Source organism: Parus major, chromosome 2, assembly GCF_001522545.3.
Source record: "Parus major isolate Abel chromosome 2, Parus_major1.1, whole genome shotgun sequence".
In the NCBI taxonomy this organism is placed as follows: Eukaryota; Metazoa; Chordata; class Aves; order Passeriformes; family Paridae; genus Parus; species Parus major.
The window spans coordinates 112461734-112477710 of record NC_031769.1 but is presented as its reverse complement, the minus strand read 5'-3'; the positions used below and the strand labels follow the sequence as shown (position 1 = coordinate 112477710).

General features: G+C 37.4%; 1 protein-coding gene across 1 annotated transcript in view; it reads right to left on the bottom strand.

Annotated features, from left to right (window-relative positions):
• LOC107216088 (RP1 axonemal microtubule associated) overlaps positions 1 to 15977 on the bottom strand; it is a 132824-nt gene that overhangs the window by 14401 nt on the left and 102446 nt on the right. The window contains exons 34-37 of the mRNA XM_033512262.1: positions 5896 to 6103; positions 4264 to 4323; positions 3779 to 3957; positions 3016 to 3238 (exon numbers count right to left, since the gene is read on the bottom strand). Coding sequence (XP_033368153.1) covers positions 3016 to 3238; positions 3779 to 3957; positions 4264 to 4323; positions 5896 to 6103 — 670 coding nt within the window. The remainder of the gene's footprint in view (positions 1 to 3015; positions 3239 to 3778; positions 3958 to 4263; positions 4324 to 5895; positions 6104 to 15977) is intronic.

The window sequence follows — 15977 nt, the reverse complement described above, 5'->3', positions numbered from 1 at the left end:
TTGAGAAGAGAGGCTGGACCAGTCCAAAACAAAAGTGAAAGGATTGCATTTGGAAAGTTTGATTCTTGGACCACTGTGTCAAAGAGCAGCAAGTGTGGACCTGCCCCACAAGAGTGAACAAGGTAGAAGCTGAGCACAGCTGACCCCAGCTCAGTCAGTGCCCTCCCTGACCAGGTCCCACAGCATCTGCATGAGGCAGGCAGGGCTGTCAACAGTCCCAGCTGCAGCAAACAGTGAAAAAGACCTGGGATCCATCCTGGTGATTGAGCTGGGGGCAGAAGGAGAAAAGGGCAGAGAAAGGAATGAGAACAAGGCTACAACATAGGTCCAAAGTCTGTGCAGAAGAGGGGGGCAGAGAGAGAACTAGAGAAAGGTACACATACGATGTAGCTCAGGCATGATCTGACTGAGACATCCTCTGCCCAAGGGGGATGGGGGTTCCAGGTGAGTCCAAGCAAGGCAAGTTAGATCTGTACACTCATACACTGATACACTGGAGTCAAGTGGAGAGGCTGCCTTCATGAACTTTGGGTCAGATGTGGATGGCACCAGGAGAGTCCATTGTACAAAGGAGGGCAATTGAGGGAGATTGATGTAGGCAAGGGGTAGGATGGCTAAAATGCTTAAATAGTGGTGCAATTGTTTGGGTGGTGCAATCAGATTACAAGTGTAGCAACCAAACTTTTATCTCTCTAGTGTACTGAATAATTTGGAAAGGGGAAAGATTAAAGGAACCCCTGAAAAGAAGTTAAGTACAACAAGGGTAACATATATGAATGTTACAACTCCATTAGTTTTATAAAATTCTAATTATTTCATAATATCTACATGAAGTACAGCTCTCTGTTAAATTTATAGGAATAATCAGCTTGAAAGCAGCATATTAGGTTTTTTCCAGCTTTTCAATATTTAATTGTTTTGCCTTAAAAACTGCAGTAGTGCAAAATTGACCTTCTGAACAGCCCTGTGTGTGAGAGGAGAGGGACAGCACCATGTCACCCCTGGGGATTCCTGAGACATCTCAAAGGAAGGTACAGTAAAGGGAAACTACTTATGTATATACTCAGCTGGAGGCCTCTGCTCATTAATACACCCAAAGGCACAAGTGTGCACTGCCAGATCTCGAGGGTCTGTACTCTATCAACTGCATTTTGATGGCTTCAATTAGCCATTAGCAAATGCTTCATCACAATCCCAAGAAGAACGTTTTTAAAAAAAGGAAAATATAACTGAGATAAAATACTAAGGCACTCTGTGAATGACAGAGCTGTATCTGAAATTTAACATCACTTGGCTTCTGGTTATGGCGAGTGTGATTAGCTGCTTTCCAGTCCAATTAATACAATACTGGTTTTTCTTTTAACTGAGAAAAAGGAGAAAATAAATTAAGTTTAGAAAGCTGTCAAAAAGCATATCTGATTTTCACAATAAATTGCAAGTAAATTTGCCTGTAAAGATCACTTTGAACTTCACGTGTGCCACCTGCTGTGGAGCTGCTTAAAGCTCTCTTGGACATAAATGGCAAAGATTTGGGGGAATCGCTGTCCTAGATTTTTTTCTTCACTGGTTAGAAATCCCTCCTTGAAGATATCTAAAGCATGGATGGAAAGAAATAAAAAACACTGAAACGAGCTATTTAATTAGTTTGTTCTTTTACCTAAACTTATAGAGAATATATATATATTCCTTGTTTGTGATTTTTCATCTCTTGATTTCAGAATATTTACAAAGAATAAAAATATTATTAAAAAAAAAAAAAAACCAAAGAATGGGGAAATTATTTTTTCAACCAAGAGGTCAGTGATAGAGACAGAGCCAAGGTCACAAGGACTCCAGTCTCACTGCCCCTTTATCATCCATGCTGCATTTTTTTCTCCTCATTTCTGTGTGCTTATACCTGTATCCTGAATACTTCTGCATGTGACAGTGATCAGTCCTTTTCAAGGGGTGCACTCATGTGCTTTACGTTAATCTGAAGGCCCTCTTTGTTTCAGTCTTGGTGCAGGAGATGAAAATCATGGAGCCCTGTTCTGTACCCATACTGTGTAAGTGGTTAAGTGAAAATAACACCTCTAAGCAATATAAAATCTTAAGCCTAGATACAAACTTTAGATTTTCAATTGCAGGCAAATCATACAAAAAAAGCCCCAAACTTCAATCTCTGTTACTTCTACTGAGATTATTTACATAATTTTGGATGTACTCAGAGACCTCACTGAAACTGGGCCATAAGCTCCAATCCAAAGTATGTTGGTGTAGTTCATTTTATGTCTACTTCAGCTCACTTTAGATGAGCTAATTTTTTTACCCAAATAATTATTTATTTTTTCTTTCCTGCAGAAAACCCAGGCACAAATTACTTGAATATTAAGTATCATTATTTCATCTATTAATTAAGTTAGTATTTGTTCCATCATATGGCAGCATTCAGTAAGCATCACATTAGGGAACAGGATAGATTTTAGGTGAAAGGATTTCTTTTATTTTACTTAACCAAGGTGACAAATGTAAGAACTGTTCAGCTAATTTTAGGAGGCATAAATATTTGGAGTGTATAAAGGTAATAAAGCTGAAGCTTATATGTAGTTTTGAGCTGTTATTTACTGAGAATATTTGTTTGGAATGTGCAAACAAACAACAAAATCACTTAATAGTAAATGAGCTATAAAAAATCATGTTGTTAATGTCAGTAATATGAGCAGCTGAGGACTAAACAAAATAGGTTGGAAATATTATAATATTGCAAGAAAATTATATTTCTTATAAACTGCTCTTTGTAGCATATAATAATGATTCTGTACAATCAAGTGAATATTGTATTTCCCACTCTATGGCACAGAAATTAAGCTGAGTGGGTAATATTTTCCTTCATACATTTTTAATTCTTACTGAGTCTCCGTGAATCATTAAATAAAGACAATAAAAATTTCTGGTTTGATAAAGGTTTCTACTGTAATACCAGGCCATGTTAACCTCCTGAACAACTCTACTGCTTTGAAATGGATTCATACCCACCAGAAAGTGCTTCTTTTAATGGCCACTGTATAGGGAATTCAATCCACCTGTCTCCATTAGGAGAAAGAGGAAGTGTTTTATTTATGGTGAGACTAAAGGTATCCAGGGTTGATGTGTTCTGTATTTTAAAGTGACAAAGAGACAGCCGGGATACGTTGTTTTCCAAACTCTGGAGACCAAGTCTCACTTTATAAAGCATTCCCAAATCGGATGGCAAATGTATCTAGGGATCAACAGAACAATGAGTTAGAATCCAAACAGAGGAATACTGATAAATGCATAGTTTAAAGGAAGAGAGGAAGCTGGCTCTGAAGGAATCAGCACAGCCCTGCACCTATTTATACCAGACTTGGTGCTAAAAGTCCCATTCACTTCAAAAGCAGCAGAACCAGATCGACTGTAGGCACTTAAGGACATTTTAGCTTTATCCTCTAGGGGCATTCATTGTAATTGTTCTATCAAATTCAAATTACATACGACAATGATTTCTAATGTGAATAAGTAATGTTAATGTCATTTAAAATGATATGCATTATTAACTATGACTATTTGTTGGGGAAAAAATAATATGCTTGATCATCATGAACTTGAGAAAGCCAGAAATTAAAAATTAAATCAGGCATGCAACTGAAAACTTCAGCTCTGATTTTCTTAAATATTTAAATAATAATACATCAAATATTTACAGCACTGTTTGATTATTTCTCTTTAAAGGGAAACTCAAGAAAAATTTAAATATAGGCAAATATATATATTTTTTTACATCATATGTTATTTGGTTCTCAATTTGATGCTCCACTTTGTTTTCCATGGAAACTGGATTTGACTTGCCGTTGCTTCCATAAAAAACCATAACCATCTTGGATATATTTTCTGACAACTTTTCAAATTCTGATTTTGTTTCTTCTTGATGCTTTTTGAAATATATCCTCCATTTGCCTTCTGAACAAATAAAATAAGGAAAATAAAAAGGAAAAAACATTAAGGATGTTTCTGTTTTCATATATTAACAAAGCTATCTGACATAAAATTTCTAAGACATGCTTTGTTCTACATGGGGAACTTTATTTTATAAGCATGTCACCTGGATATTGAGCAGCTCCCCAAGTTTACTGACATTTTTTACTTAGAAAGGAGAAACTATTGTCAATACTAGTAAGCATAATGACATACTATGATGAAAATATTGTCATATCATTATTTCAGAACTGATTAATAAAACAGTCAATGTAATGACAGAAGCTATACCTGAATTCATTTGCTGTCTTCCTAAAGGCCAGGAAGATGTACTCCTCCTCTCCTGAACTTCTAATTTAAAAAAAAAAGATCAAATTAATATTTTTGTTGAACAGTGTCTCTATGATTAAAAAGGTCTGTATTCCTGTCTAGTGAGGCAATTGACTGAGCATTATATCATTTAGATTAAAGATTTAACTAGGAAATGTACAGTGTGATTTTCTATTTATGCATCATCTAAATATCATCCCATTACATAAACTGTCTCTAGGGCTGGCTCTTTACTAGGAAAATGGTAGTAACATGAAGATTCAAATATTTTTTATTTTAAAGCATTTCTGTTTCATTTGTACAATTTATGCTCTGGATGAATGAGCACTAATTGGATGTCTTTAATGCCCCTTCTAGAGGCTGGTGTTCCTCCCACAGATAATAGTCCCCATTGATTTCATCGGGATTTGGTATAGATCAAAGCTGCTTGTAAACACTAGGTAGTGACCTGAACCGAAAACAAGACTTCTTTTGAGTTCATAACCAAGATTGGATTTGCCAATTATTGTATTAAGAAACTCACAGGAACATTTGTCCAAATCAATGAAGTCTAGTAGAAACAGAACTAAATATTCCTTTTTTTTTTTTTTTTCAGAGAAATCCCACATACAAACTAAATTAAAGCTGAAATTATTTGCTTTTGCACACTAACAGTTTCCTCCTTTACTTTCTGTTTTCAAATGATCAGAAGCTAGAGATCATACAGCAGAGGAAATTGATTGAACTAGGATCTTCTTCAGCCTTGAGAGGCTATTGCTGGACAAGTGCCAGGAAATGCTCAGGGAGCTAGGAAGAAAAAAAAAACTAGAACATGTTTTGTAATCCAAGGACTCATCTCAGTCAATTAACTTCTCTGAGAGGCAGGAGAATAAATACATCTGTCTTAGAGATACACTCAGGCTTTGGTGCCTACTGATCTGGTTGCAGGGTGTTGCAGTTCCCCCCAGGGTGCACACCAGATTGTATTGAAATCCATGCTTGGATTGAAGCCGTGGCACAGGGAGGGAGGAAGGGAGGGAGGCTGTACATTCCCTTCCTGTCGTGACAAAGAGCCACAGGCAGTGGGGTCAACATTGCTCCTCTGTGGCCTGATTACTCACATGGTGTCAGTCAAAAGTATCTCCAGTTTCTGGCAAAAGCTGTCCAAACAGTGTAGCATAAATAATGGAAATTAGTCATCTTGAATACAATGGAGACATTTTCACCACTGCTTAAGCAGAGTTTTCTCCACTTTTTTACCTCATTTTCACTCTGACTAGCAAGTAATTGCTATTACGAGCTTAAAAAATATTTTGCAAGTGTAGAAGTAAGATTTGGAGAGGAAGGAATTTGTAAAAAGGAATAGGACAAATTTGTTGGCATTTACACCACTGAAAATCTGGAGTAAGAAAGCAGATATTATCCTCTGGCAAATAGTGGTTATTAAGTGGTACTAAAACACAAAGTGTTCAGACACGCTAATTCCCTGTATAATGACAATGTTCTTCTGGAATATTTTAAATCACAATTTGTTTGTAGAAGCAAATCATATAGCTGCATTCTCCAGTTTGGAATGAATTTCTTAGTGGGTGATAGTTTGAAGATAGTGTTGACCTGTGGCATCCAGAGTTACTGAGGCAGATCTTTTTCCATCACGTCTGTCTTTAAGCCATGTTTGAGCCATAAACAGTGTTTCTGTCCCTGAAGATGTTGACTCTTTCACAATAATCTTCTCCAGAAGCCAGTCAGAGCCTCTCCCTTTTTCAACAACCATCCTTTGCAGAATACCAATATCTACTGCCTCCACTTTAAAAGTATCCACCTGAAAAATTCAGAATCAGAAGTCATATGGGGACAGAACCATGTTACTAAATTATCAGTGTATTTTGAGGTATGAAAATTAGAAGAAAATCAGGATTTTTTTTATTAATTCAATCAATACCAACAGAACCAGAGATGAAATGTTTAAACATGCTAAATGCCTACATTAAGAAGTATTTATTCCCTTTGTGGTTCTACAATTTACAGCTAAACTACCTCTTTGCCCACACAGTTGCTTATCCTCACTTCATGAGAAATTTTCTTTCCCAAAATTGATGTTCAATGATCTACAGGGATTATATTTTAAACATATCTTACTCTCAACAAAATAAACCCCAAGGGTTATTTCAGGAATGAAATACAGGGAATGGGAAGGGTAGAAATGAACATCACAAAAAGAATCTCTTAGGAAAGAATGACAAACCTGGTTCCAGATTTGGAATACCTTGTAGGATTTGTTTCAATATAAGTAATTGAATTTAAGGAAAAATATTAAATAAAAGTATGTTGAAATAAGTTCTGCTGTTCTCTCTCAGTTAAAAAAGCCACAATATTTTTACAACATTTAGAACACTGAAGTAAGATTCCTAAAGGAAATTGTGATATATCAGACATTCAACGCTTTCACAATATGTGATTTTGGCTTTTTGTGAGTGTTACACTTATTTCCTGTTTCCTTGATGGAAAAACAGATATCAAATTCTTGGCACAGGCACTTTCCACATTTTTTGCTTTATAGATTTATGAATTATCATCTCATTTCTACTGGGGTTGATAACTGTTAAAATCTAGTGCTATTTGTGATGGAATTTCCAGCATGACTTAAAGATGCAAAGATGGTTTTGAAGGGACTAGGTAGCAATAATGATGAAAACACTTGAGTCATGAGAGGTCTTGAAGTCTTCCCGACATAATTTGCACTGAAGTTGCTCTGCCAGAACAAGAGGTCAGCAACCCTTAAAGGCTTATGAAGAGATGAAACAGAGACTAGCAGTTCTCTTGCTCCACCAATCACAGTTTCTTTCCTGGACAAGTTTTCCAGCTGAAGAACTGATGAAAGATTTGTGTCACAAAGAGGATCTTACCAGCTTGCACCTTAATAAGACACAGCATAAGCTCAAATATTGAGTTTTAAATTGCAGATAATATATGACCATCCTCTTTAAAAAGATTCCACAGAAACAGAAAAAAAAATAAATTTGTTCTTCAACTTTCATTTCTTGTTTTTCATTAATATCTGCACATTGCACAGGTGAATTTGAAAGTGTGTGTGTTTGTGAACCACACTATTAACAGTGTCCTAAAAATAATAATCAACCTATTACTGATTACTCTATAACTTCTAGAGAGAAAGGTCATATTAGTCAAAACTGATCCAATGTACCACTTAATCATCACATCTGCATTATCACTCTTAAGTTACCATATAAAATGGGAAAATGAGACAACGATATTTAGGAAAAAAATAATCTGAAAGAGGACTTAAATAGCTGTACTTCCTCTCTAGGAGTCAAGGTTATCAGCGGCTTAGTAAATTTAACAGCAGAGCAAATACACTGGAATGGCTGAAATTCTAGATGGAGAGCAGAATTGCAGGAAGAGAGGCTCCTCTTAATGTTTCCCTTAGCTAAATCAAAAATATTGAGGTTTGGTGTCAACACAACCATTTTATTTTATTACCTATTTATTAATTTGATGATTGAATGCCATTAATTTGAACTCTTAATTTACCTTAATTGTGATATTAATTTGATCACTCCTTTATTCCAGCTTTAATTGGATTGGTAAAGTTATACCATCATGCCTGAATGAAATGAATTTGTTACACTTTATTAAATAAAATGTATTTAAAATACACACAGTTAGGAGATGACTGAAAAACACAGACTGAAGTAAGAAAAATACAGACCTCTGTGTCTGTCAATAATAAATTAAGTTCACAAAATGGGAAAATTTATCTTAAAATTGCTGCTAGTTCTTGCAAATGATTATGCTTATATTAATGCATGATTGTTAAGGTTTTACCCCAGGCAGTATCCAAGCTCCACAGAACTGCTCACTCAGCCCCTCACCAGCAAGATCAAGGAGAGAATGAGAATGGTAAAAGATAGAAAATTTGTGGGTTGAGATAAAGTTTAATAGAGAAAGCAACAGCCATACACACAAGCAAAACAAAACAAGGAATTAATTCAGTGTTTCCCATGGGCAGGCAGGTGTTCAGCCATCCACAGGAGAGCAGGGCTCCAGCACTCGTAGCAGTGACGTGGGAAGACAAACACCACCACTCCAAATGTCTCTTTTCCTCTTTCTTGCCCCAGCTTTATATTCTGAACATGATTCCACATGGTCTGGAATATCCCTTTGGTCAGCTGGGGTCACCTGTCCTGGCTGTGTCTCCTCCCACCCTCCCATGCACCCCCAGCCCCCTCACCAGCGTGGCAGCACAAAAAGCAGAGAAGGCCTTGGCTCTGTGTGAGCCCTGCTGAGCAACAACAAAAACAGCCATGAATTATCGACCCTGTGTTCAACACAAACCAAAAACAGAGCCTCATGCCAGCCACTGGGAAGAAAATTAATTCTACCCAAGCTGAAACATGCACAATTATATTACTGCAAACACATGAGAAAGCTCTTGTCAGGTACTTGTTAGAATAATTTCTTTTTAAGTGAAAAGAGTTTTCCAGAAAATGACTAATTTAGTGGCATGATCATCAGCATCTCCAAAAAAATCTGTTGTCGGTGATCCACCCTTGGAAAGGAGATTTAGGAATATAGGAAAACTACAGAAAATATTCTTCTGGGTCCTAGACTTGTACTATCTCCAGAAAGGTAGTTGGGTCTGACTTGCACCAAGTTTGACAGTAAACAAACTCTCAGTATGTATTAACTTAATTAAGTTAATGACTTAATAAATCAGGGGTGGCATGTGCTATGGGTTATCTATGACCTGGAGGATCCAGCCACAGATAAAAGCAAGTTAGTATATATAGTTAACACACAAAAGGTTTTCCAATTCCTTTTTCCTATGAAAATAAGTATATTTTGATGGAATAAACATTTGTGAAAAAAAAAATTTAATGTTTGGTTTGTGTTGGATACACTACTTTATTATTTGTCAATGTGCCATTTTAACAAGCTCACTTTAGAGAATGCAAAATCTCAGAAATCCATGGTCAAATCTGCAGACTATTCAAACATCTAATAAACTGCAAGTTAAGGGACTATTAAATAGACTAGAAATTGTGTCATCTGGGGTAAACTCACTTCACAGACAAGATTACATTCTCTCTTTATGTGTATATTTGAAAATCTACACAGTGTAATGAGCTTTATTGTAGTCAAGAGACCAAAAAAGAATAGAGAAAGAGCAGCAAGTATAATGGTTAGAGCTAAAAACAATTGGCTAGAGATAATTTATTTGCTAAATTTAATTCACTTTTCTCCTCTCAAGATCTCTGCAAACAAAGAGATTATGACATATATTTCATTCTAATTTCATGAAATTCAATTATTATTAACAATTTAGCTAATATTTTTGTAGATTCATCTAAAACCATGGATTAGACATAAAATTTTCTTAATACTCAAGCTGTTGACAGGTCTTGTATGTCACAAGATACTCTATCTTTTATTTGACTTACAAAAGGGGACCTTCTAAATTACTAGAGGGTTAATTCTTCTGCAAAAAAATAAAGAGGGAGGAAGGAAATACACAGAAGGTAAGCAAACCTATAGAATATGAAATTTATCTTTATAATTTTCCTCTAGGAAAAAAATGTTAATTGTTTTTCAGTCACTACTAGCAAATTAGGTTTGAATGGAGAAAAGTCACCTTAAATAATGATAATAATACATACTGTCTAATTCAGCAGAGCTTATATTGAATTTTCTCAGAATAACATTAAAGCAATTTGTATGTATGTACAGCCCACTAAATTTTCTTAATTAACATTGCCTGGAGAAAGAAAGATATTTTCCTAGTCTGAGCACCTAAGAGTGACAACAGTAGAGCCATATATCCTCTGTGACCCAGAAGAGCTGCCCTAGCAAAACCAGAATCAATACTTCTCATACTTCTTGTCCAAGAAAATAAGGACTAAAAAATTCCTTTATAACAATAATTCCAGCAATCCTTTCAGAATATTTGAAGTTTGGGCTTTTTCTTAACTCTTTTTCAGATTTTCTTCAAATGTTTCTTTATTTTCCTGAGAGCCATGCATTTTGAGCCTTTTCTTTGAATCTATGACCCAGTTTATTATGACTTTATTCAGTATTCTTCTGTGTCAGTGCTGGCAACATATCACTGTCTGCAGCAGCTGCAATAGCTCTTGTAACAGAAGAAGCATTTGAACAGTCACTGTGCAATATTTACCTTTAGAAATGCCAATCATTTTACAAGCTTGGTATTGAGACTTGATGGTTGGTTAATGACGATATTCCCAGAAGAACTGAAATTGGCAAGTCAAGACACACCATATGCTTCATTTCATCAACCTGTATGTACAAGTGATTTCCCATACTGCTAATGTTAGTATCATTTTAATAGGCTTTTATTGGAAAAGGAGTCAGAGTGTCTAGATAAAGGACCTTTTCTATTAAGCTTAGCAAACCTATTGATTTGCTGCCTGATTATTTTGATCTCACTTGTTAATCTGGAGAAACTCCACTGAAAACAAAGGAGTTTTAACAGAGGCAGGCAAAATGAAGGTGGCCCCTGTAACACTGAGCACAATCAGAAACAGTGTGCGAACATTCCTGGAAAAGAAGAAAAAAAATTACTTTTTCCCTTTATGAGCCCTTCCAGCTGTGCTGAACAGAACCTCTCCACCCTGTCCCAGATGCTTGTCACATCACTACCTTCTCCTAGATGGATGCAATCATTTTTTTAGTTGTGCCAGGATAACCACAAAAGCAGCACCACAAATATTTTATCAAGATAGAGCATGGGTGAAAAAGCCCAAATCACTAATGATATTAACTGTTCTAACTAAATAAACATTTGGACAGAGCAAATTTATGTCACTGTGGCAGCAGACTTGAGAGGTGGAAATATTGAGTGGCACTGGTAGCAGTACTGTCTTGGCTCAGCTCAGTGGAAGGATGAACAGTGCCTCTGACTGTGCCCTCACTGCCTTGTAGTGTTCTGTACAAATGCTTCTTTAAAAACGGGGCTTTTCATGCATCCAAAGAAGCTGACCCCGAATTTCCTTCTAGACTTGCACTTTTGCAAGCATACTTTTGTATTATGTTAAATTCTCAGCTATAAATTCATTGAAAATTTTTATCTCTGCACGAAAACAGTAAAGTAGATTATAATGAATGAATCATTAGAGGTTTCTGATAACCCACATTTATCATAGTTTATCAATTCTCAACAAGATTAGTGAAGGATCCGTGAAAGAATAGGGGTAGTAAATAAACACAATTTATTTGCCCTGCACTGATCTTCTGTTAATAAGCTTAGTATAACTGGAAGTAAATATTTTTGAAACAAGATTGCTGTGCAAAAAACAGCAACAAGAATAAGAAGGAATAGGGGCATCTTATAATGATCAGTAACTATGACCATTCTGCTAACTAGTTAAAGACATTTCAATCACATTCATTAACTAAAATGTATGAAATAAGATGCAAAAGGACTTTTGTCCTTTAATAAAATGCAAAAGGACTGTGGCTGATGATACATAGATCAGTATCACCAGCCACATCCAAAGCTGTAATCATAAATTATATCAAACAAAAGAGATCTGAAAATGAAACCAAAACAACAAAAAAACACAAACAAATAAAATAGCCTTCACTTTGGACAGATTCAATCCCATCTGATGCAGCCTGATTGTTGGATTGATTTAATAACAGTCCAAGTCTGAGATCTGGTTTAACAGGCAAAAAAATAGAATGAATCTAATTTTCTTCAGCCTCAGTAATGCATGTCATTGTATAATATTTTGATTAAGACACTATAATCAAATATAATAACAGAATAATAAAATGCCTAACTTGTATGTCTCCGAGTACAGCTGTAAAAAGAGAATATTTTCAAGCACATTTCATTGCAGTGGAGCCAGTTAATAAGCTTATGCTCTTTAGTATTTCCATGATTTATCTGGAAGAAAACAAGATTTCAAAGATTATGCAAATAAAATCTCCAGTTATGACACTTGAAGAAGTAGGGTGCTAAATTGAAGAGGGCTCTGAAAAGATTTGTGAGAGTTGATAAATCACTGGAAAGAGCCTTTCTTTCAGTTAATCAAGCAGAATAATCTATTTAACTTGTCAAAGGCACATGATTTTCTTATTGTCATAAATACTGTCAAAGGCAGTAGAAGTTTGGTGTAAGAGAGCTATCCAAATTAGTAGTCAAAAGTGTGACAAAATTCAGTTTCTAGAAGTTAAAGTTTGACAAATTTAGACAGAAAATAGTGTGACTGTCTAAAGAAAAAAAAAACTGTCCTTGAGTTTTGGAACAACTTTCCAGCTAGATTTAAACTTCATCACTGGTTGCCATTCATTTGGAGTTAGAGATAGTTTCTAAACAATTGAATTGAATTAAATTTAGTTCTTGCTGCATTGATGAAAATGATTGAATATTTTATTTCCTGAAAAATGCACACCTGTATTAACCATAACTATTTTAAGATTTTTTTATAAATCTAGCTAATAAATTTAGCATAATTTTACTTTAAAATTACCTTGTTTATCAAAACCCTGAAATGAACAGGGCATAAAATTCACTTACCCGACTTGGCCTATCTAAAATAAGTCTATATTATAAGACAATTTCCTGCAAAGAAAGCAGCAGATACTCTCTGAGGTTAACTAATTTCATTTTAAGATAAATGTCCAAATGAAGAGAGAAGATAACCATTACTCCTTTTCTGCAGCAGATGCTTAAGCCATCATGTTAGAACAAATGTGTATAATACAGGCAAGTAAAACTAAGTGAGATACATTTCATCTTTAGAAATGTCACTTATGTGATTTATTTTTAAGATCTATATAGACAGAATGAAGTACTCCCCTCTTGCATTTAATTTTAGCGTTAATTAATTTTGCCCAGTTTTTTTGTGACAAAGTTTTACATGTTTTCTCACCCTGCAAGAATATGTCATGAAACCAAAATTAATTACTCACACAGCTCTAAACATTGGCCAGTGCTGCATAGGCAAGCTGGGTGATTGCAATGGGATGTTCTGACTGTCCCTTATAAATCTCTCAGTGACTGTTACCACTGACTGGGAAATGCCATCCTGGAGGTATCAGTGAGAACTTCACATGACTCAGGTATTTGCTGCTGTCTCCTAGGATTGTATAAAGCTTTAGTAATGTTCTTTCTGCATTTCTCCTCGCAGTTTCTGACAACCTTCACCACTCTTTCCTTCACCATGGTGGCATTCCATATTTTCCTAGTTCCCATCTGATTAATACTTCTGCTCAATGGATTTAAACATGGTGCAACCAAAAGCAGCAGTCAAGTGGCCAAGGTGAGCCACTCTGGTGCTGGCACAATCAGCAGCTGAACACTGCAGTGTGGTACCCAGGGGATCTTCCCAAAGGAACCTCAGGGGCAGCAGGGAGAGCCCCCCAGGAGCCTGCAGCTTGTGCCACAGAAGTGATAGGACGCAGGGGCAGAAGCAATGGTGGCCAAGCTCTCCCTGTGTACAGAAGAAGCCCTGAGGGAGTGCAAGCAACCAGGAATGCCACAAACAGGCTGAGGTCAGGTTGAGGTACTGCCATCTTTGCCTCAGTCTCTAAGACTTTTGTATTCATCCAGCCCCCTGAGATGCAAAACAGAGACAAGGAGCAGAACGAAGCCCCTGCAATCCAAGAGGAAAGGACCAGCAACCTGCTACAGCACACAAACACACATATGGGGCTGGATGGGATTCACCTCAGGGTACCTAGGGAGCTGGCAGATGTGCTCACCAAGCCTCTTTCCATCATTTACAGGCAGTCCCAGCTAACTGGACAGGTTCCAGTTGACTGAAAATTAGCAAATGTAACATCCATCTACAAAAAGGGTCAGAAAGAGGATCCAGGGAACTACAGGCCTGATCTAGGTGCCAGGAAGGTCATGGCACAGATCACCTCGAGTACCATCACACAACACACACAAGATAATCAGGGGACCAGGCTCAGCCATCATGGCTTTTTGAAAGGTAGGTCCTGCTTGATCAGCCTGATCTTCTATGACAGAGTGACCTGCTTAGTGAATGAAGGAAAGGCTGTGAAAGTTGTTTAGCAGGACTTTAAGAAAATCTTTGATACAATTTCCCATAGCATTGTCCTGGAGTAAATGGCTGCTCATGGCTTGGATGGGTGCACTCTTCCCTGGGTAAAATCTGTCTGGATGGCCAGGCCCAGAGAGTGATGGTGAATGAAGTTAAATCCAGCTGGTGGCTGATCACTACTGGTGTTCCCCAGGGCTCAGCACCATGGCCAGTCATGTTTAATGCCTTTATTGATGATTTGGATGAGGGGATCGAGAGCACCCTCAGTCAGTTTGAGGACCACCACCAAGTCAGGTGAGAGTGTTGATCTGCTGGAGGACAGAAAGGCTCTGCAAAGGGACCTGGACAGGCTGGATCAATAGGCCAAGGCCAACTGCATGAGGTACAGCAAGGCCAAGTACCAGGTCTTGCACCTGAGACTCAAACAACCCATGCAATGCTACAGGAATGGGCAAGAGTGGCTGGAATTCTGCCTGGTGGAAAAGATGCCTGGAGGCTCTGGTTGACAGCTGCTGAAGATGAGACAGTGTGTGCCCAGGTGGCCAAGGCAACCAAAGGCCTCCTGGTCTGTATCAGCAATAGCCTGGCCAGCAGGAACAGGGCAGTGATTATCACCCTGGACTCGGCACTGATGAGGCCACACCTTGAATCTAGTGCTCAGTCTTTGGGCCCTTCTCTACAAGAAAGACATTGAGGTGCTGGAGCGTGTCCAGAGAAGGACAATGAAGCTGGTAAAGGGTCTGGAGCAGAAATCCTATGAAGAGCAACTGACAGAACTGGGGGTATTTAGCCTGGAGAAAAGGAAGCTTAGAGGAGACCTGACTGTTTCTACAACTGCCTGAAAGGAGGGAGTCTGGGGAGGGGAGGTTGGTTGCAACCAGGTTGGGGTTGGTCTCTTCTCCCAGGTAACAAGACACAGGATAAGAGGAAAGTACTTTGAATTGCACCTGGGGAGGTTTAGATTGAATATTTGGAAAAATTTCTTTATTGAAATTATTGTCAAGCCTTGGAACAGGCTGCCCAGGGAAGCATACAGTCAGGGACATGGTTCAGTAGTGGACTTAGCAGTGCTGGGTCAATGGTTGGACTCAGTCTCTTAAAGGTCTCCTCCAACCTAAACAATTCTATGATTCTATGATGACCAGATTGATTTAGTGCTCATTTCTGTATAACAGTAACTTGGCCAACAGCCTACCACTGTGATTAATACATTTGGATCAATGACATTTGGCAACTCTTTAATCATTATGTCAGGCATGCTTTCCATGAGAGAAGGCTTTTCTGCAGTCACAAAATAGCAGCACTGTCAATGTGATGGGATGTGGACATTACTGGCTTACTACTTGTAACCTCAGGACACTGCCCCACATTCTGATTCTTCTAGGTGTAGCCTGGCACACACAGACTTTTTCCTGAAGTTTTTTTTTAAATTGTCAGTGCTCAATGTGTGAGTACTGAAACTGAACACCAACAGTCACCTCTCAGTGAAAATTTTTGTATGTGCTGCAGTTACCATGGCACCAACCTGAGCAGTTGATGTCTAAATATAGGGCAGGATAAAGACTATATATTTTCAAATACTAATAGAACGAAGCAAAAATTGTCAGAGAATTTAGTGCTTCCGTAACGTGGAGTACTTAAAAT